Below are 22509 nucleotides of genomic sequence, written 5' to 3' on the forward strand. Positions count from 1 at the left end.
ACTATAATGTGTTACTGACAGTGTAACACATCACAGCTAATAATCTTCAGATGCAGTGAAGTAGAAGAAAAAGATAACAAGCAGACCCTGGCTCTGGAATTCGGGTGTCAGTTTTTGAGAGTGGCCCCAAAGGGGGGAGGGTGGTGGGAGTTTGTCCCAACTAACTGGGGCAAAGAAAATCCTCACAATGGCTGAATTGGACTTGTGCCTTGCAGTGACAGAAGACACACTGCAGGGTATTATAGAGCTCGAGGAGACTCTTCGATATTCCCTTCAAGAAACTGAGGTAACATTAATTGTTTTGATTTCGACAAGAACATCCTGTGCGATCTAAATACTTTTTTCTTAAACTTTTGTCCACACAGAATTTAAGTGAGGCACTCGTTTCCCACCAAATAAAAAAGTCTGTAGGAAGTAAACTTAGGAACAAAATAAGTCTTGTAGCCCTTTTGGAGCATTAATTTTTGCATCTTATGTTTAAGAACCATGAAGATTGAGCTTTGATTGAGTCACTGCGATGAAGTGACAATCATTGTCTGCACTGTGTTTTTCAGGGTTTTCACTCTTAGTTTTAAACCTTAATCAAACGATTATTAAGAAATTATTTAATTTAATTACTCTAGACACTCACTCTGTGAATGTCATCTGAACATATCAGGCAATTAAAAATTCACCTCCCAAGTTCTAGCTTTTAACTACCAGTACCTACCAGTGCCTGTCTGAGCAGAAGGAATACTGGAAGGGAGACCATAATCACTACTGAATCAATCACAGTATCAGACTGCAACAGTGAAAGACAATTGGTCTATTCAAGTTGACTGAACAATGAGGATCAGCTGACACTGCTTTGTTCACACTAATATTTAAAACTTCATGTTCTCAGGGTTTCCCTCAAAATCTGAACAGAATGAGGATGTTGACGAGATCCTCTGCACTCATCCTGAGAAGAGGAATTACAACTTATCAGAGCACATGGTGCAAAAATGGTAAATGCATCTCCTCAAGGTCTCCTCCAAGGTTTACACACACCTGAAAGCATAATAATAATTATATCAATGAGGATAAGTTGTGAATTCACTGTGACCTCCTCTCTCAGACAGCCTTTTCAGAGTTCATCCATCGGTATCACAGGCCTTGGCAGAAAACAAACCAGTGGTTGCCCTTGAGAGCACTATTATCACACATGGCATGCCCTATCCACACAACCTGAGGTACCCTGAATGACCTTCAAGTGTCAACAAACTCTGATACCTTCAGCTAATATGTATTTGTTTTAATCATTGACAATTAGGGTCATTAATGTATTCATCCAGCACAGCAAAGGAGGTGGAGGCTATTGTACGAGCCGAAGGAGCCACTCCAGCCACAGTTGGAGTGATTGAGGGCAAAGTCCATGTTGGTCTGTCGCCAGAGGAGCTTGACCACCTCGCTCAGTGCAAGAGTTCCCTGAAGGTGTCCCGCCGTGATCTGCCATATGTCATCAGCAAAGTGAGACTGCAGTTGTTTCCTTCCAGACTCCTTTCAGATTGCTCTTATTCTGTTTTCATCACTGACAAATGCATTTAACAGCATGTTTATGTGGCTGTTCATGTAATGGAGAAGTATAAAAAAGAACAGGAGATAAAGCACAAGTACCTAAAATCTGTACTTAAGTATAGTACTTTTGTAAATGTACATAGTTACATTCCACCCCTGAAAATTCAAATCAGTCTCTGTCTAAAATACATGTGGGCTGACCTGGTGATAGGGCCTCATCCACTTTGATTGCATGTGTTTATCATTTGTTGTGGTGTTGTCGTGCATTCAGTCCTGTATGTGTATGTTATTTTCTCAGGGACTCTCTGGAGGAACGACAGTGTCAGCCACTATGATAGCAGCGCATAGAGCCGGCATCCCTGTGTTTGTCACAGGTGGCATTGGAGGAGTTCACAGAGACGGAGAGAACAGTAAGCCGACTAATTGCCATGTTGGAAAATAGCCATCTGACTTTTGGATGTACTGATATCTTCTAACCATAAGGATAACCTGTGTACCAGCTATGCTATGTCCATCTGGATTTGATGACAAAGTTTGTTTTTTCTTGGTATTTGAAGAAGAATAAGATGTAAACATATGATAGTTACAGAAAGGCTTACCACTAATAATTATTCCTGCAGGTCTGGACATCAGCGCAGATCTGACAGAGCTTGGCAGGACTCCCATTGCCGTGGTCTCTGCTGGGATCAAGTCTATTCTGGACATTGGTCGCACCCTTGAATTCCTTGTAAGAATATTGAGATAATTTTTCAGAAAATCACACACTTTGGCAAATCAAATCTGTGTTTCTCATTTGAATGTGTACTTTTGACAGCTGAATATGCATTAGCAACATTTTTGTATCATATTGGCTGAGATGTGTGACTTGAAATAAGATTCCCATACTGGTTATTTCCTCTGCTGTGTATCTTTAATCAGGAGACACATGGCGTCTGTGTAGCCACTTATGGGAAGTCAAAGAATTTCCCAGCCTTCTTCTCTCCACAAAGCGGATTCACTTCCCCGTGCCAAGTCAGCAAACCAGCAGAGGCTGCAAAACTCATTGGTACATCAACATTTTATATCCTGAAGATCGTTAATTTCATTGGGCCTTAATAGATTTCATGCCCATCATCATGTAATTTTGCCAGGCTCAGATTGTAACCAATAATATGTTAGGCACAGAATATGTTTAAGTCTGTATCCCTGTGTTATTTTGTTGTTTTCAGTCTATATGTCAGTTTTTATGTCTTTCAGCGAGTGCTCTGTCTCTGGGTCTTCAAAGTGGTGTCCTGTTAGCAGTGCCCATCCCAGAGGAGCATGCACCTGCAGGCCAGCAGATAGAGGAAGCCATACAGGCTGCAGTGACAGAGGCCAGGTACAGATAGCCTGTTTTTATCTTTGTTTGTGTTCCTCTCTCAGCAGCTATTTATGTCATTGGTTTAGTCACTGGGTCAGTGACATCGGTGGGAAATTTGTCTGGATTTCTTTGTGGTCATGACAAAGTGAATCGATTCAAGCTGGAGAAATGATCAATTTCTGTTGTCTTTTTGATTCACTCAGTGCTAAAGGTATCACAGGAAGAGAAGTGACGCCGTTCATTCTTCAGAAGGTCAATGAACTGACTAAAGGAAAGTCCCTTCAGGCCAGTATCCTTCAGAAAATCTGAATCATTGTGAACTCAACAGAGAACATGATCATATCAAGTTCTTTGAAAAGAAAAGGCACAAACAAGATGAATGTGTTTTTCTCTCAGACTGACGATGTTAAACTGCGGTGGCCTTTAATGTTTACTGTTGATAACCTTTGACCTATAATACACTGTCCTTAACCTGTTATGTTTCAAGACATTGCTCTCATTCATAACAACGCGAGAGTTGGAAGTCAGATAGCCTGCGCACTGTCAAAACAAATGAATGAGACAAAGTTAAGAAGCAAAACTCATCATTCTGGGAAACACTCATCACAATCAGAATCAGATATTGTGAGTACAAACTCATCTTCCAGAAATTTTGTGTAGTCAAATCTTAGCACAATACATTATCCACAGTGCTGTTGTTTTACAGGTTGTCATAGGAGGAATAAATGTGGATTTTATTGCTAAAGGAAAAACAAAAACACTTCATGTAAGTTTAATTTACAACACATATTTAACCCCACTACTCCAGATCATGTAAGATCATATTATGTAGGTTATAAAAGATGTCTGAGAACACTTGCTCTCTTTCAGTTTGGACAGACTAACCCAGGAAGTGTCTGTCAGTCTTTTGGTGGTGTAGGACGGAACATCGCTGGTGAGGTTTCCTATCTGATTATTTCCATGCACGTCTTTGTCAGCAGTTTACATCTGATTGTCTCACACTTGTTTCTTTGATGTTTTCCCTAAAGACTGTCTGAGTCGATTAGGCCACAATCCTCTGTTCATCTCAGCTACTGGAGCTGATTCACACAGTGATGCAGTGTTAAACTACTGTAGACACATGGTATGTCACCATCAACAGCTGATTGTCACTTAGCACGATTAAAGATGTGTAACTGTTAAGTTCTTGTCTTTGTCTTATTTCTATAAGAACACTAGTGGTGTAGCCAGGCTGGAAGAGCAAAGCACAGCTACTTACTGTGCTGTGATCACTGAGAGTGGAGAACTGAGTCTTGGTCTGGGAGACATGGACATTCATCAGCAAATCACAGAGCAGTATGTAAGTATGTAAGCTGTATGCTGGTCCAGCATTGGTGTTCCAATACCATAATCACAATCAAAAGTAAGAATCCTTAAACCCACATTTTGATTAAAATACACTCATTAGTTACCTCTATATAGAATCATTTGTGTTGTCGATGGACATGTACAAAGTATGTACAGGTAATCAAGCACACACATGAAGGAACTCCAATTAAAATCTATTTTCTCCACATTCACTAACTACACCGCCCGACCCCACCCCCCCCAAAAAAAGCACCTGTGTAATCGCATATAACTCATATTTTTCTCCCAAAGGTAGGAAACTGAATAGCTTTGGGTTTTGACCCAAAAAGAAAAATAATAAATAGTTGCTAATTACTACTTCTTTATTCTACCTTTAACCTTTTTTATAGGTGTCACAGTTTGAGAAGCAGCTTTCATCAGCCACTCTTGTGTGTCTTGATGGAAATATCCCTGTCTCCACCATCAACTATGTTTGCTCTGTTGCCAAAAAGCACAACGTCAGTGGTAAGCATAGAGAGATGGTCACTAAATGATAGTAAAAGATTGTGAACAGAAACATTTATCATTTTTGATGTAATACCATCAATGTGTGTTACAGTTTGGTATGAGCCAACGGATTCAGAAAAGGCTTGTAAGCCTTTCCTGTCAGATGCCTGGAAGTCTCTGTCCTATTCGTCCCCAAACCTGGCAGAGTTGTGCACCATGAACAAAACACTGGGTATCCCAACACCTGAAGGTAAACAGAAGTCCACTGAAAGACTGAAAACAGTATTTAGTGGCTCAACTGTGGACTCATTTCCCCTGTTTACTCTGATGTCACACATTTCCACCCAGAGTTGTTACAGTTGGGTTTCTTGTGAAAAATGCAAATAGTGTGATAGTAGCTGCGGATGTGGTTTTTGTCATGTGGGTTGGCAGTGCTGCCGAGCTCTCTCGAGGAGTTGCTGAGCATTGCTGTGGCTCTCTCGCGCCCCCTTCTGGAGCAGCTTCACTGTCTGGTGGTGACTCTGGGGGCCAATGGTGTGTTGGTGTGTGGAGAGCATAATGCAGGCTCGGTCAACCTGCAGCCAAGAAATCAGAAAAGGGTAAGGACTGTCTATGTTTTAACTGACAGTGAAGATGATGATGGTTACCAGGACAGTAAAAGTAAAAGATAATTGTTGCCGCACTTGTGTTTGCAGAGAAGACAGCTTTTTGCTGTACACTACCCAGCTCTGACTGTGACTGCAGAAGAGACAATGAATGTATCAGGAGCAGGAGACAGGTGCTAAAAATTTACCTGTCCTACTTTCTCTTCCCTTCTTTTTTCCATCTTTTTGTTCTGCTGCTACATTTTCAGCCACCTTTCATTTCCTGTGACCTGTATCCTCTCTCTCTCACAAAATCATGCCTCGACTATTCAAACAAAAGACACTCATCCCCACTCTGTCTGCAGTCTTGCAGGTGCTTTGATGGCGGGGATTCTCCAGCGGCAAGACACAGACACCTGTGTTCGGATGGGGCTCCTGGCTGCATGGCTGTCCCTGGCATCACCCCACCCCATCGCCCCCTCGCTCACCTTAGACTCTGTGGATCCCAACAAAGTTCAGAATCAGAACTGGCCCAAACCAAGCTACAGGTGGATAGATTAAAGATATTTTCAGTTTTGGAACAATGTAAGAGAAATTTAGTTTATTGTACTTTAAAAGAATAGATGTTTTAGTATTTTATAATTTTCAGCTTTAAGATTTGTGATTGGATTCATGTGAAACCAGAGTATAACACTGTGACTGAGTAAATGAATGTAAAAAAGATGACGCATTGTATAAACACCAATAAATACAAATTTTATTTGATATTTCATTGCTCTAATTGATATCTTTCAAAAACACAGAAAATAACAATTTTTTCCTAAACTTTACTTGAGCTCATGATTGACATCCTTGTAAATACATTATATATTATACAAAATAACATACTCTGGTGTTTTGATTTCTTTCAGACAAGTACATATTTAACAGCTGTGATGGAGGAAGTACTCAGAATCTCTGTAAATATCTTTTAAAAGATATTAAAAAGTCTTTTTAATTTACAAAAATTTTTAGATATTTTTTCCAGCCTGCTGTTGCTAGTATTGCTACTTATAAATGTTTTTATGTGACTCTAGCCAAACTGGCTGCAAAAGCACCCTTGCTCCAAACTTCTGATATTATATGAAATTCATGCGTGGATCTTAAATAAGTATGTTACATTCATTTTCGCTGCTTTCCCAGGTCCAGCTCATGTTTAATCTGTAATATTATCAGGAATTGGTGGGAGGAAGTGACAAAAATATGAAATATATATCAATAACTGAATGACCTTGGAAATTCCTGGCCATGTCATTCATACTCATGGTCAGTGACCATGAAATAGGTATTAAACTACATTCTGTGTGGTATTAAAAGGGTCTGGAAAAGTTATCAAAACCCCAAAAGTCACATAAAATATGAATATTCAAGTAAAGAACCTCACATGATAAATTCACGTTTATTATACATGTTTATCTAAAATGTCAAATGCCATAGGTTTGTAGAAAATGTTTCCATAGGCCTGGCTGAAAGCTACCGAATACTCAGTCTCCCACAATGCACTTGTGCATCTGCGCAGACTCAGTCGCACAGAATACTTGCCCCATTCCCTCCTCCCTACTTTAATGCTAGCTAAGATGGTGGTTTGAGCGTAAATTGTCTCCACAATACCAAGAAAAGAAAGGGGCAAAACATCTTTATAGCCTTTTAATCACAACAGAACAACACACCTACGGTTATCTTAAGTGACCGTTTATAGATATTTTGACATTTCAGATACATTGGCTCGCAGTCTCCGCCCAATCTGGTGTGACTCCCTCGGAGTGGAATCTAAGCTAAATACGGACAGGGTAAGTGACGCTAATGTTAGCCAGGCGGCTAGATGAACTAGCTAGCTTCCATCCTCCCTTAGTAAGTAAAGGACAGCTGTGTCTGTCACGACTTCACAGACTGACACAAGAGTATCCACAAGCTTATCAGAGAACTGTCCAGGTTGTCTTAATGTTGTGAGAGCAGTGTCAGTTGTTTATAGTGCCGACAACCTGCTTCCAGTTCAGCGTTAGCTTGTGTAGGCCGCACCGTACGTTTTCATGATAATGTAGCATGCTAGCGGTTAGCACGAAACAAGCTGTCAGTTAATATGTAGGAGAAAGCGTAACGTTATGTCATACGTTATTTAAAACATTTAACATCAACATCCAGTCAGTATTCATATCTGTATGTGTTTGTTTTTGTGTTTAAACTTCCATTTGGCCCCTGGATACTCGCTATTGGTCAGACCGGCTTCTTTTACCCAATTTGTGGCTAATGTTAGCATAGCCTAACGTTAGTCAAATAACATCTGTCATAATGTACGATCCAGAAGACATAGCGGCTAAAGTTACCATCCTGGCTAACTAGGTTTTCTGGCTTCACACACGACTTTACCGATCAGCTGGTATCTGCGAGCGAAGCTGTGACGCTCTTTTAAATGTGAGTTTATAAACGAAGGTATTTGGAAATGTTGCCATTTCCCAGTTTTCGTCTAGTTCGGCTCTACATTGTGTTTTTATCAGTCTGGGTTTGGTGGCAGCAGTGTTGTCACGTCGAAACCGGGCTGGTGTTTAGCCGCTAACAACAGGCGGTCCGTTCGTAAATAAACGCAGTTTCGGTGAATTTCCCCTTTAACGTCCATTATGACGCTGTGTCGTGTAAGTTACTGTGAAAGACAACATCCGCATTAGCTATCATTACTGCTGGTTTTAGCTGGTGTTACAGCATGGACACTAATTACTGCAATAAATCCTACCTCCATCAAGGTTATAATGCTCAATATTTGTTGAAACTGTCTTTAAGAGACATTGATTCAATTTCATGGTCATTTTAACCCATCACAGACCTCAGATGGTTCTTGTTGTCCAACATTCAAAAACTCAAAGATATTCATTTTGCTATCAGAGAGGACTGAGATAGCTAACACATTCAAGATTGCTGGAACAAATACATTTTTACACTTTTGTTTAAGGATGATTTAAATTATGGGTTCATTGTCAAAACACTTGCAGATAGAGCTGGAAAGCTGACTAGTTTGTAAGTCGATCAACAGAAAACTAATCTGATAATAGCTGTTTTTCTAACAAAAATAGAAGCATATACCAAATATTCACAGGCTGCAGCCTCACAAATGAGAAGGATTTGCTGCTTTTCCTTGTCATAGCATATCACTGTAAATAGAATATCTTTTTTTGTTTGTTTTTTACTTGTGGTTAAACAACATAAGACTTCTGAAGATGCCACCTTAGGCTTCACTATTTTTGTCATTTTAGAGGCTAAATGATTGATCAGTTAACCGTGAGAATAATCAGATTAATTCTCTGACTATGAACTACCTGTTTCAGCTCCAGAATTTACCAAGGGCTTGTTCTGCTGTTAAACATAGCACTGACAGTGTAAAGGGAGTAGGCAGAACATAAGAAATGCCATGCAGTTCAACACCACCAGAAACTACTGAACTCTGTATTTTTCTTGAAAATAAGGTTTATGTCATTAAACTGCAAGAGTATTAGCTGGGTGTACCTAATAAACTGGCAGCTTGAGTATAGTGTGTGGGTAAAACCTTGTCTGAAAGATGTTAATATAAATATGTTTAGGTGTGTGCTCAGTCAAGTATTGTGAACTTGGACGTCATAAACTTAGGACTAAGTTCAGTTAGTGGAAAGAATTTGTTTAGTTGACAGTATTTTCGGTCTTGACTCTTTTCTTTGTTTTCTCAGCCCTGTGCTCTGTGACCAGCTACAACACTCACCCTTGCTGCGCCATAGGATGTCCCACAGCCCTGAAATGAAGGACGACCCCATGGAGTGCCCTCTGTGCATGGAGCCGCTGGAGATTGACGATGTCAACTTCTTCCCTTGCACCTGTGGCTACCAGATCTGCCGCTTCTGTTGGCATCGCATCCGCACAGACGAGAACGGCCTCTGCCCCGCCTGCAGAAAGGTGAGGAAATGAGATGAATGTGATAGCAGAGAAACTCATCATCATGACTGGAAACTGATTTGTCCATCCTGACAATAGAGCAGGGATGCGTTAAGCAAAGCAGATGTGATAATGTTGAGTGCTGTTACAGGAGGGAAAAGAACTATTCAACCCCCTTCGTGTAGTAGTTGGTCAGTTTAAGCATCAGCTCACCACCAGTTTAAATTTATAGCTTCAGCAGTTTGGCTAGTACCCTTCACAAAGCCACATCATCTAGATTAATTGGGTATTTTTCAAACAATGGACAAAAAATTCTTTGTTTTTCCTCCGTGTAGCCGTACCCAGAGGACCCGGCTGTGTACAAGCCTCTGTCACAGGAGGAGATCCAAAGGATAAAGAATGAAAAGAAGCAAAAACAGAACGAGAAGAAGCAGAAGGTGACAGAAAACCGCAAGCACCTGGCCAGCGTCAGAGTGGTCCAGAGAAACCTGGTGTTTGTGGTGGGGCTCTCGCAGCGACTTGCAGACCCGGAGGTGAGTACAGAGTTACTGATAACAAACCCAGTGACTTATGTTACCTGTGACACTGGAGTAATGAAAATGTTGAGTTAGATGTGAATAATGCAGTGGCTGTGATAAACTGAAGACAATAGCTGCTAGATTTGTCTTTAACTTTGTTTAACATCCACAGATAGGGAGTGGTTTTAATGTATATATAAAGGTCTCTCAGTGCAGTCCCCCACTGATGCCTCAAGTCTAGACCTTGTGTTGAATATTGAGCTCACAGTGCACCAAACCTCTGTAACTGTTTTGTTTGTTTGTTTGTTTGTTTGTTTGTTTGTTTGTTTGTTTGTTTTGTTGCATTGTGCCCACAGGTCCTAAAACGACCAGAATATTTTGGGAGGTTTGGGAAAATCCATAAAGTGGTCATCAACAATAGCACATCTTACGCAGGTTCACAGGTGAGAGGTCGAGTTTAACATTAACAGAAGCTAATGTATTATAATAATGTATGTAATAGTATTATTTTCTAAACAAAGAAACTATTTGTCTTCTGAACAGAAGTGTGAAACGTTGTGTTAACAGTGTTACAGATAGCTATAGTTCATCTGTTTGACTTCTATGTTTACTTTAATGTTCTGGTTCATCAGGGGCCGAGTGCCAGCGCTTATGTCACTTACATACGCTCTGAAGATGCTCTAAGAGCAATACAGTGTGTGAACAATGTGGTTGTTGATGGCAGAACACTCAAGGTGAGAAATTAACCACACCGCTCAGTTTTCATCACTTTCACTGCTGTTCTTGTGCTTTATTTGCATACAAGCCATGTGATCGCTTTCTGTATTCTCTTCCTATTTGCAAGACATAAACATCTTCATATCAAATAACTTGCAGTGTAAAATGATAGGATTAAATTGAAAGGAAAGTCCTTTACTTTGAATTTTATGTACACAGTTCTTTTTTTTTTAATTCTTGTATCTCTGTCTCTTTGCCACAGGCTTCTTTAGGCACAACAAAGTACTGCAGTTACTTCCTTAAAAGTATGCAGTGTCCCAAACCTGATTGTATGTATCTACATGAGCTGGGGGATGAAGCAGCTAGCTTTACTAAAGAGGAGATGCAGGTAAAGTAAATCTTTGCTCTGTGTTGTGTGGGTTGTTAATGTTTGAAAAGGTGCAGTTGGCTCATGACATGTTGTTTGTTTTTAGGCGGGAAAACATCAAGAGTATGAGCAGAAACTCCTCCAAGACCTCTATAAAATTAACCCTAGCTTTCTACAACCTCCAGCATGTGGTACAGAGAAGTCAAAGAGTAAATCCAGCTCCACACAGAGGTTGTTATCTTTTTTAAAATGTATTTCTTCTATGTTCTGTCTCTTATTTCTTCCATATTACATCTTGATTATTATGCTAAGTTTGATTCTTCTCTTGTTTTGTAACAGAACCAACAATAGCAATGGTAAAGATGGGTGGCCGACGCTGTCGGGGCATAACAAACTGGCCAACGGGCTTTCAGAGGACCGCAAGTCCCCTCCGCTGCTAGACTATCTAGACCAAGAAGTTACTTCAGATGGGCTAGAAACAGAGCTGGGTCCTGGTCAGCGCACTGCCCTGTCCCCCTTCTCTTCTAACTGTGACAGTAACAGGTAACACATACTATTCCCTGGCGACAGAGCTGTATACTTAACAAAAAAAGCATTATTTATTTTGCTTTAAGCATTGTTTGTTAATATGTGTCTAAATTTGTCTTGTCTATCTGCAGTCCCAGTGACAAACCTCCAGAATCAATCGGTTTGGTGAATGGAGAGACTTCACAGGTAAAACGACCTGACTCTTATTATCTCAGTTTCATTTAAATCATGGTGATTCAGATTTGAGATGGACAACCTCACAAGCATTTGTTCTTGTCTTTTTTTTTTTTTTTCTAGATACCCACCAGTGACTCCCCTTCCCCTCCGCCAGGTTTAACTAAGCCCAGTCTGGTGGTGCCCATCAGTGTGTCAGACCTCACAGCCCGCTCGCCTTTTGAGGGTGCGGCAGCTGAGTCCCAGTCCCTCTTTTCAGACAACAGTAACTTCAGACATCCTAACCCTCTCCCTGCTGGCCTGCCCCCCTTCCCCAGCTCCCCTCGCGGCAGCTCTGACTGGCCCATGACCCCTGAACCACAGAGCCTCTTCACATCAGGTACAATGGAGATTAAAACTGAAGCATTTCTTATATCTGGAAAGCTTTTAAAACTGCAGTCACAGTTTCTTTTGTCTAGTTTTCAAATTATGGTTTGACCTACTCTGACTATTGTATACCATAATATTGACTGTAATGGTGATGTCTTATTATTTTTAGCTTTTTCTGCCATTGCATTGTTATTTGCTCTAGATGATAAAACTAGCAGAATGGTTGAGAGGGCTGCTCCCTCTTAATAGATTAGTCAACTGTTTGTCAGGGACATAGTCAACATTAAGTCTATGAATATTTTTTTATGGCCAGTTAGCTATAATTCATTAGTCATTACTGAATGACACAACTCTGGCTTTGTTGTAATGCTTACAAATATCTGTTAGTCTTTAATAACATTTTAAAAAGTCCTCTGCATGACGACATTCATCTTAGAGAGAAAAACAATCATGGCCTGTTACTAGACACTGTCATTTTAGAGCACAAGCCTGAAAATAATGTACCCAAAATAAAAAAGTTACTGTTCTCCAACCCTTTTGATTATAGTCATAACCCTGTTCCCCTTTTGAAAGGTAACTTTTTTACAACCAACAAATCAGAAAAGAGTGTATGAGATATTGGAACATAGGTCCAGGGGCACAGAGAAGAAATGTATGTTTTTTTTGCCTTACCTATTCTTCAGACACAAAAAAGGGAATATAAGGTCTGTAGTCAGGCCTCTTGCATGGATCCTAAAATGATTTGCACAGATACAGACTTGGAGCATCCAAACCATGTATAATTAGTCATGGTTGAGTGAATACTGAGTCTGGTACAGACCAGAACACACCTAAAGTAGAGCTACCAAGACCAAAGCGTCCCAGGGTTTAAAAGGTTATAAGATGTCACAGATATATACTCTGACTGCACCAGCCATTTTTTTATCATATTAGGGACAGCTCCAGTAACTTGTCTGTCTTCTTTCCCCACAGACACAATACCAGTGTCTTCCTCCACAGACTGGCAGGCGGCCTTTGGCTTTGGCTCGTCCAGCAAACAGCAGGACGACGACCTGGGCTTTGATCCTTTCGACGTTACCCGCAAGGCTTTGGCCGACCTGATAGAGAAGGAGCTGTCGGTGCAGGATCAGAGTCCCTCGTCCCCCGGGCCCCTCCCACAGGGGAACAATCATGGTCCTAGCCTGCCACCCCTCAACCCAAGTGCCGCCTCTCACCACTTCCCCAGCGGCCCGCCACGCCTCCCCCAGCTCCACCACAGAGCCATCTACAGCTCCTTCAGTTTCCCCGGCAGTCAGAATAGCCAGGCCAGTCAGCAGCAGCCAGCCGCCAGACACCCCTGGATGGGCATCCCCACACGAAATAACCTCACACACTTGAACCACTCAGCCAGTGCTGCCTCACACAGTAATTTCCTGGACCTGAATCTGCCCCCTCAGCACAACACAGGGCTGGGAGGGATCCCCATCTCAGGTACCAGACACCTGGGTCACTGTGGCACCTCTCTGTGTCCTGTAGATGCAGTTCATGTTAAAACAGAGATCAGATGTGTTATTGATGTCACATTATATGTACACAGCATTGTGATACTTGTTTTGATTAACTTTTATTGACCTTAACAGTGGAAACAAAAACACTAGTAGATGCAGTTCTGTAGTCAGCCACTAGTCTGTGATCAAACCACCCGTGGAACTGACACATCTGTTCTCCTCTCCTCTTCTGCAGAAAACAGTGGCTCTATAGACGGTTTAAATGTGAAAGAGTGGCAGGATGGCCTGAGAGCTCTCCTGCCCAACATCAATATCAACTTCGGGGGTCTCCCAAACTCCTCCTCCTCTTCATCCTCCTCATCCTCCAACAGTGTTAATCACATCGGTGGGCCAGCAGGCATTTCACACAGCCTGAGCTGGGACGGCACAGCCAGTTGGATGGACCCTGCTATCATCACAGGTAGAAACTGTAACTAATCTCAATGAGTTGATCAACAAAAAATTAATCGGTAACCATTTTGAAATTCAATGAATTGTTTTAGTCGCCCCACACATTTTTTGGTTCTTGCTTCAGCTTAATATCATTGTAAATTAAATTTAGGGCTGCAACTATTTTCTTTTTCAATTAATCTGCTGCTTTAATATTTTATTAATTTCTTGGTGTAAAATGTGAAAAAAAAATTGCCCATCATTGGTTTTTAAAGCCCCTCAGATAGCTGTCCAGTCAGTACCAAACCAAGAAAAACAGCAAGTTCTCACATTGTAGAAGCTCTTTGTTTGACATTTGTGAAACAGAAGAATTAGGTGAATTGAATTTTGTGTTTTTGATTAGTTAAAAAATTGTCACTGTCTTCTGGGAAATTGTATCAGGCATTTTTATTATTTTTTTGACCTTGATCTTTATTGAATAATACATCAGAAAAAGTAACTAGCAGAAGAATCACTACTTAAAGTTAACAGTTAAAGGACAGTTCACGGTGTCTTGTGGACATTGACGCACCTCTATTCATACTGCAGTCAGAGGTTTGCATTGGCAGACATGTACCACATATGTGTGCTAGGAAACATGATGGTGGCGTCCTTGGCTAAACATGAAAAAGTAAAAAAAAATTCAAATAGTGTGTGACTGTTTAACAAGAACGGGACCGTTAATGGGAAATAAACAGTATGTATATACAGTACACGCAACGAGCATCCAGCACATTAATTTTCACAATGTGGATATTGAAATCATGAATTGGCCTTTAGTTACAGCGTCACTAACATGACAGAAAAGCCAGGTCAAATGGAAGCTGATGAATGGAGTGTTCATTAGAATTCTTAACAATGACATTTAAATAAAACAACTTAAAGTACAAAGAGGCCAGTTTGCCAAAATGTAAACATTAGCTTCACAGTATTTATATATACTGCAGAGTAATGAGAGTTTGTATGGTGAGAAGTCCCCCTGCTGTATTTTTGTCATCACTCATCTTTCCTGTGACCTCTCCCTCCCCCTTCCTCCTCCCCCCTCAGGCATCCCAGCCTCGGCAGGCAGCAGTTTAGACTGTCTCCAGGACGACAACCCACCACACTGGCTCAAGTCCCTGCAGGCACTCACAGAGATGGACGGCCCGGCCGGTTCAGCGGGGCCTACTCCCCAGCCCCTCCACAGCGGCCTCCTCGACGCCCACCTCCCCCTCCACCACAGAGCCGCCGGCGGCTGGGCTCCCTACCTGCCCCCTCCCACAGCCAACCCCGCCAGCCAGTTCCACTCCCCTCCCCCAGGCTTCCAGACCGCCTTCAGACCCCCGGGACAGCCCGCCACAGAGCTGCTACAGAGTGCCGCTGTGGACCGCCACTGAACACAGACTACAGCAGACACCCATCCATTCCCCCACTACTACTTTATACCCACTCATCCTGTACCCTGCTCCCCCTCCTCCCCCCTCCCCCAATGCAATACACACCAATCTGCAGAGTATGAAAAATTATTAACAAAGTAACAAACATGCTTTCTTCTTTTTCTCTTCCTCCTTCCTTTTTGTCTACTCCGAAGGCCTATTTGTTTTTGTTTTTGTTTGTGGCACACGAGTTATCCAGTACCCTTTGTCTGCTACCATCACCACTCCTTAGACCTAGTTCTGGGCGTAACATGGAGATTCATTGTGTAGCTTACTGTTTACGGAGAGCACAAGAAACAGTATAGCGTTGAGTGCCCAGTGGTGACAAGAGAGTTCACAAACTGGCGAAGAAAACAAATTAGCTGAAGTGAGGTCTTTTTTAAAAGTAACTAATGATTAAGCATGAACAACATTTGTGTTTTTTGAAAGTTGAAGTCGCGATTAGTTTTTGAGGAATGAAGCAAGCTGTGAATCTGCTCTTTGAAGCTTTGCCCCAAAGACCCTCATCCTCCCCACTTTAACAGGAGACTGTGAAACAGTTAACCCTTACAGCTGAGTCGTGAATAAGATGAGGTGAGAGAGAGAGAGAAAAGGGGTTGGCACTTAGCTTTTTTGAGAGTGGTTTTTAAAAAAATGTTTAAAAAAAAAAGAAGCTGAGATTTGGTGAGTAGAGAGTGAATGCAGATGACACAGGGGAGTTGAGGGCACAGGCTATGCATGGGCTCCCTGTTAGGTAGGGACACAAATGGCCTGCCTGAGAGGCCACTTGGCCCATATTCCCTTTAGTGGAGGGCTCCCACTGGCCCCATCCCGCTGGAGGGAAAATTTTGCTGAACCTCTGTATCAGAGGATAGAGCACTGCCTAACCACGGGGAGCCAGAGCTTTGGGAGATCGTGGCACACATCCTGAGCACTAGGGTTAGTCTCTTACTCACAGTGCCACTGTGTGGTACCTACAGTAGCTAGCCCTAACATGGACAGCCACCAAGTAAAACAGGACAATGACTAGATGGATGAGGAAATGTCAAAAATACTAATGAGGGTAGCAAAAGGGTTGATAGGTCCCTTTGTTCGACCCACGAGGGCTTAAATGAGGCCTTAAAATGGACAGATGAGAGAAAGGAGCTTGAGTGATTGGAAGGGGAGTCTAGCGTCAAGGATTGCTGAAAAATATGCAATATTGTATTTGACTTCAGCAAATGTATGTGAGCATGTGTCACAAAGGAAGGTGCTGCAAGACAATACCAAGTACTGTAGTAGTGATTTAAGGAGCTCTCAGCCTTTAGGATTTGAGATTGACCTCTCCGACCACCGCCTTTTTTCTTTTTGAAGTCTTAATTCTGATCTGTGTTCGCTCTGTCTCTCTCTTTCTCTCTCTCTTACCACCCTCCACCCCCCCTCCCCTCCCCTCCCCTCCCCTCCTGCTGTTCTCTATTTAACAGTATTCACGAAATGAACAAACTCATCCAGGAGAAACCAACACAGAGTCATTCAATGGGTTTTAACATAATGTTGCGAGGAAAAAAAAACAAATTGAGGCGCTTAAAAGGAAGTGAACTGTCCTCTGCAGGTCTGGAAAAATGAACCTTAAATAAAACTGAAAACTCAGAGCTGGTGTTTGTCTGCTGTTGTGTTCTCACCACCCCGACTCAAACGTGCACTTATGAATATTTAAACTTTAAAGTACTCACCACCATACTGCATATCACAACAACCTTAGAAAGGTCACTATAAATCATTCTGGTTTCTTATTCCAAAATCTTCCACTAGGGGGATCATTTTCTGTCAGTGATGAAGCTCTGCAGTCAAACTTCAGCTGAGCACACACACAAGGTTACACAGAATGACACTCATATACTACAGTTTTTCAGCCGCACCATGGTTTTTAGCATATCTTAAGTATTTATTTGACAAACTCAGTTAATAAATGCAAATCTGATGCAAATCAGAAGGCGTTCTCACATTTTTCAGTGCCATAGTGGCATGTGTGCACATCACAGCTCTGCACCCTCACCGGCCAATGCAGCAGTAGATACCTGCAGCAGAGACTCTGTTTTCTTGTCCCTTAGGACTTGACATATACAGGGAGGAGCATAGTCGATATTCATACAGGGGGATCACTATTTCTGCAGTTAAATATCTGAAGCAGTTGCTTGTTTATATATCTATCCCCAAAGACTCCTTATTCCAGGCTGATGACAGTTTGACATGTCTGGCCAATCCATAGTTAGTCCTGGTTAGGACTACAACTAAAGATAATTTTCATTAAAGATTAAAACTGAGACAATTGCACCACCACTACCACCACCTTTGTGGGCTTTGTGGGATTCAAACATGAAGTATAATGTTTTGTTTTTTTCCCCTTATTTCAGTTTTTATGAACGAATGAAAAAAAAAGTGGAGTACCAAACAGAGAGAAATAAATAAGCTGAAAAACAAGTAAGCGTAAACAGTCCATGACAATTATTTAAATGTTAATGTAGATAAAAACAGAGCTCAGTTAAAAGTAGTAATGTTCGAAAAATAACTGATAAGAGAAACAAAGTTGTTACAGACGGGTAACGTTTTAACAGGCTTTTTGTTTTTGGAAAACATAAAGTGACATAAAGTTCAGATTTCTTGAAGAAAACAGAAAATATTAGTCTGCGGCCAGAAATGAATACATTTATGAGAAATAATTATGGTTTTCTGTGGAGATTATAAAATCAAAATAATATGTTATGGTAATACAAACAAAAATCACATAAATTAACGATAATAAAATCCAATTTATACCAAAAATAAATGTGTACGTGTTTCAGACGGAGCTTTACAACACGAACACAGGCAGTGAAGTGTTGCCATGGAGCCGGTTAGCCTAGTCCAGTTAGCTTTGGGCTGCAAGTTGAGCCCTGTTTACTTTAACTTATATTTGTTGAAATTTTGGCGAACTGGCAAGATTAATAAAGTGTCGAATTACCTACTAGCAGTTCCTGTTGGAAGTATACACACAGATACAGATAACTACCAGTGGATTCATTTGATACTGGAGAAAACTTTTGCCTCTTAGTCAAGTTCTGCAGTTTTAAGGAGCGTCTTTTTTGGTTTCTAAGTGGATTTAGGACGTGGTGATATCCGTGGAAAGCGTAAGTCACACTGAAATTAAACACGTGTTTCATATCTCTGTGTGCAGATTTGACTAAGTTTTGACTCCGAGAAAGAGTACACATTTTGACATGAATTAGAGCTCAAACCGCTCTGTTAAATTTTTAGATAATGCTCCTACGCTATATATATATATATATATATATATATATATATACACACACACACACACTTTACTTCACATGTATCATACCCTTTTCTTTTTCAACCTTAGCCACTATCTATCACTATCATTTTGTCATTTTGTCAATTTTACAAAAATATAAAGCACCCAGGAACCCAAAATACAAGAAAAAATTACATCTATAAAAACATGCAAATATTTATCACTCAAAATATTATTACAGAACAGCTCAGGTTGTAAAACATGTTAAGTATTCATATGCACAAACACAGCAGACAAATGTAAGAATTAAAACTGTGATACTGTTTCTGTTGGGCCTCTTTCAGTGAAAGTCTATGTATGCCTCACTGTATCACTGTCTTGATTATTTGTCTCAAAAACATTTTCATCTTCTACACATATGAATGAGGTAGTGTGTGAAAGCTCCATGTCAAGTTTTTCAGCCCAGACTCCAGAACGTTAAATGACTGAATGCTTATCCAAATAGTTGACCATCATTTTTCGGTTGATCGACTAATGGATTGTTTGTCATTTCAGTTCTAGCCCTGGAGTAACTGGACAAGTGGTTGAAACAGACACCCTATGCTTGTGCTCCAGGGGGGCTGTTGAAGTTGCCCCCTCTGGTTTCAGGCTCCAGGTGCTGAGGAGGCACCAGCACTAGAGGAAGGTGAGTGTGTGGGTAATGCAGTCGGGCAGCAGATTCAGGGGCTGTGACAATGAGTCAGCAGCAACACAGATGGGGAGGGTGGGGGGGGGCTCTGCTGAGAGTGTTCCTGGACCAACACACACTCACACAGACACTGCACTGAAACATAATGGAGGTATCTTTGTGATGATGCATGCCTGACACATACAAGAATAGCATCTGTGTGTTTTCTACATCTACAGAAAATAACTCCAGTGTGAGTTTGGCTTCTCTCTGCTCCAGTGGAAAACGACTGGCACAGAATTTTCTCTAAAAGCACATTGGATTTAATCATTAAGTGCTTTGTGACAGACAGTGTTGCCAATGATTAGTTCATTGATCTGCCTGCTTTGCTGAAACAGCATATTGATGCTCATTATCATAAAGGGGTATAGAGGAGGACTGGGGAGTGAGGATGAATGATGAAGCAAAAGAGGTTAGAGGTAATTCATAGGGAGGAATCACCTGGGTGTAATAGTTAATAAATTGTTCTTACATAATTCCAACGTATCAGAAATTGGATTTCTACAGCATTTGGGATGATTCTGTCTCTTCACATTCCTGTCTCTAAATGTCCGACTGAAGTACGCTGAGTCTTTGCAAATAAATGTGTACAAACAGCATTTAACTACCGTCAGGTGTTACATCAGGGCAGGAAGAAAAAGCCCTGCTGTTTCACTCCTCCACAGAGCTCTCCTCTGCAGGGATTCAGTCTGTTAAACTGCTGAAATCTCGCTTTCCTTGAGGACTGCAGCTATACAGTAAGAGGGCATGTGGAGAGGGCACAGTAGCTGCAGTGGCTGCCGCTACAGCAAGCTGTGTGTACTGAAAGGCAAGGATGGATTATGAGGCAATATACTTAGACACATAACCATAAAAGCATAGAGCAACATAAGAGCATAGAGCAGGATAAGAGCTCCCCAGGCTGCATCTGTGTCATCTGTGGCCGTTTTCTGTCTCTTTAAGTGACATTTTGCAGGTGGACCAGGACTCTCAGGTGGTCCTGTTGCACTTGAACTTCAGTATTTATTTCATACTGGAGATTAGGAGCAGCCTGCCTTAAGCCCTCTGCAGCAGCAGAGTCTCACTGACACTTCTCTGCACAGATATTCTACTTAATACAGCAGAATACTGTATATAATATTATGAGAAAACATCAAAGTAAGTCAGAGATGCATGTTCCAAAACTTTCTGGGCTTGGGGTCAGAAATCAAGCCTTATTAATACTTTCTGCAGAACCCTCTCCCCTTCACTGAAGCACTAAACACAAAGCACAGCTGAGGTTGATAGAAATATCATTAGTTTTACAGGCATTTGTCATCAAACAAGATGGACAAATGAAAATGCTGACTGATGATGTCAATGAAAAGTTCAGGTAATAGAGGGTACCATTGATCTTGTAGGGAACATGGTGGTGTGTACCAAATTTCATAGCAATCAGTCTACTGGTTATTGAGAAATTTTTCTCAAAACCACAAATGTTAACCATATTGTGGCAGCCTCAGGGCCCCCTGACTCCATGGGGCCCTGAGGCTGCGCGCAATAGTCCTGTTCAGTAATCCATCTATGCTGAGAGGATTGTCATAATCTATACAGCTATTTTTCTTCATTTTACGCAAACTGACAGAAGTTTTTAGGCATATCAGAAAGCCCTGTGGTTTAAGAGGACAGTCTGAACATACATTTTGAGGTTATGTGGTATACATATGACAACGTTATGATGTTCGATGATATATATTTAATTTCCTGGCCCTTGTCTGGCTGCCTGCATGGGAAACCTGCAGGGACTGCTCTCAGCAGAAAGCACTCTCTCCATTTGTCAGCCTTTGACAGGCTCTCTCACCAGTGCAGCTGCATGCACTGCAAAAAATGACAATTTTGACAAGTTATTTAGTCTCATATTGAGCTATTAAAAGTAGAACTGAGACGATTTGTCAGTTAATCGTTTAGATGGACGGAGAAAAAAAATAGCAACTAGTTTGGTTATTGTAACTTTTTGTAGCCAAAACCCAAATCACTCTCTGGTACCAGCTTCTACAGTGTGATAATTTGCAACTTTTCTCCATTTTACATTGTTGTAAACTGAATATCTAAACAAACGAAGACATGTTAAGACATCACCTTGAGCTCCAAGAAACTGTGATGGGCATTTTCATGTTTTTACTATTTTATAGACATAACTATTATAAAGAAATTAATCAATAAGGAAAATAATTGCTTATGCAGGTACATATTCTTTTTCTTGCTCTCTAAAAAGTAATATTTAGAGGAGACTCAGCAAAAGATTGAATGAGACGTTGAGGTGGATATTTTTTGCAGTGTGCACAACTCTCAACTGACCCACACAAGCCTTTACTGTAAATTCCACCGGCAGTCCAGTTAATGTGTCCTGGCCAGGAAAACTGACATGCTCCTCCATCATTGTACAATATGTAATGGCTCTGCTGTATGGGGTCTGTATGTAGTGCAACATGGATGGTGGTTTCTGTCCAACAATATCTCTGTGTCCTTTCCTGCAACCTCAGGGAAAAGACAAATCCTATGTGTGTTTTATTTTCCTCATGACAACTGTTCATGAGTCATCATTATTCAACCTGAACATCAAAGTGCCACAATAAAGTATATAAGGTTAGGGTCTGTTTTCAAAAGCTCCCTTAGTCAGACATTTTCCAACAGAAGTTTAAGTTATATCCAATTAGCAGATTAGTGTGTTGGAGGAAAAACCTTAGATTGTGGCCAAATCAACCTCCTGCGGGGCAAAAAATTGTTGTTAGGCCCCTACTGACCCTCCACTGTATATGGCATTCATCACTAATCAGAACTCTAATGCTGAAATGGTTAACTGATCAGGTGATTAGTTGATAGACAGAAGCAAAAATGTCTAAAATTCACTGGTACCTGCCTTTCAAAGGTGATTATTTGATAGTTTCTCGTAATTTTCTGTGATAGTAAAACTCAAAATTGCAGAGTTTTTGACTGTTGGTCAGGCAAAAGAAAGTAAATTTGAATGTGTTAACTTGGGCTTCAGGGATTTATGACTCTTTTCTGACTTAAATAATTGTTATACCTATTGATAATGACAGTAATTGTTGTTTGCAGCCCTGTAGTTCCTCTATGATGATTTTGTGTTTTAATTAGGCTATTTGACACAGAAAAAGGAAATTAATAAAACACAACTTAAAATAAAACATTTAAAGCCTTCAAATAGATTTTGAATCAGGGTCCCTTTGCAAGTACTAAATTGTTAATTAATGTTAATTAGCTCTTTGGAGAGTGCCAAGCTAGCAG

The 22509-nt window shown here is 41.0% G+C and overlaps 2 protein-coding genes across 3 annotated transcripts; both read left to right on the plus strand.

The window, feature by feature from the left end:
• Window positions 1-75: 75 nt before the first annotated feature.
• zgc:136858 (uncharacterized protein LOC678543 homolog) lies at window positions 76-6175 on the plus strand. 2 transcript variants are annotated; one of them, XM_018684544.2, is made up of 19 exons: window positions 76-286; window positions 884-986; window positions 1097-1211; window positions 1314-1488; window positions 1835-1946; window positions 2157-2263; window positions 2455-2581; window positions 2773-2893; window positions 3079-3164; window positions 3363-3499; window positions 3582-3641; window positions 3746-3809; window positions 3904-3998; window positions 4086-4214; window positions 4612-4726; window positions 4821-4958; window positions 5141-5307; window positions 5404-5486; window positions 5658-6175. In XM_018684544.2, exons 1-19 carry the CDS (start codon window positions 188-190, stop codon window positions 5851-5853), a joined length of 2229 nt encoding a protein of 742 aa, XP_018540060.1. In that variant the 5' UTR covers window positions 76-187; the 3' UTR covers window positions 5854-6175. The 2 variants fall into 2 exon arrangements, with proteins under 2 accessions (XP_018540060.1, XP_018540061.1); XM_018684545.2 differs by having other exon boundaries at window positions 2818-2893.
• Window positions 6176-6873: 698 nt separating this feature from the next.
• cnot4a (CCR4-NOT transcription complex, subunit 4a) lies at window positions 6874-16878 on the plus strand. The gene is made up of 13 exons (XM_018684543.2): window positions 6874-7121; window positions 9024-9246; window positions 9561-9758; window positions 10100-10186; window positions 10376-10477; window positions 10723-10848; window positions 10934-11058; window positions 11167-11370; window positions 11487-11541; window positions 11653-11908; window positions 12871-13368; window positions 13621-13845; window positions 14901-16878. Exons 2-13 carry the CDS (start codon window positions 9073-9075, stop codon window positions 15227-15229), a joined length of 2379 nt encoding a protein of 792 aa, XP_018540059.1. The 5' UTR covers window positions 6874-7121; window positions 9024-9072; the 3' UTR covers window positions 15230-16878.
• The last annotated feature ends 5631 nt before the right edge of the window (window positions 16879-22509 follow it).

The sequence above is a fragment of the Lates calcarifer genome, linkage group LG10 (genome assembly GCF_001640805.2).
Source record: "Lates calcarifer isolate ASB-BC8 linkage group LG10, TLL_Latcal_v3, whole genome shotgun sequence".
Classification (NCBI taxonomy): domain Eukaryota; kingdom Metazoa; phylum Chordata; class Actinopteri; family Centropomidae; genus Lates; species Lates calcarifer.

Coding starts and splice junctions, on each gene's coding strand:
- cnot4a (XM_018684543.2), top strand. CDS start 9,073: ATGTCCCACAGCCCTGAAATGAAGGACGACCCCATGGAGTGCCCTCTG. Junction 11,371..11,486: donor TCTAACTGTGACAGTAACAG/GTAACACATACT, acceptor GTCTATCTGCAG/TCCCAGTGACAAACCTCCAG. Junction 13,369..13,620: donor GGGAGGGATCCCCATCTCAG/GTACCAGACACC, acceptor CCTCTTCTGCAG/AAAACAGTGGCTCTATAGAC.
- zgc:136858 (XM_018684544.2), top strand. CDS start 188: ATGGCTGAATTGGACTTGTGCCTTGCAGTGACAGAAGACACACTGCAG. Junction 2,582..2,772: donor AGAGGCTGCAAAACTCATTG/GTACATCAACAT, acceptor TATGTCTTTCAG/CGAGTGCTCTGTCTCTGGGT. Junction 5,487..5,657: donor GTATCAGGAGCAGGAGACAG/GTGCTAAAAATT, acceptor CTCTGTCTGCAG/TCTTGCAGGTGCTTTGATGG.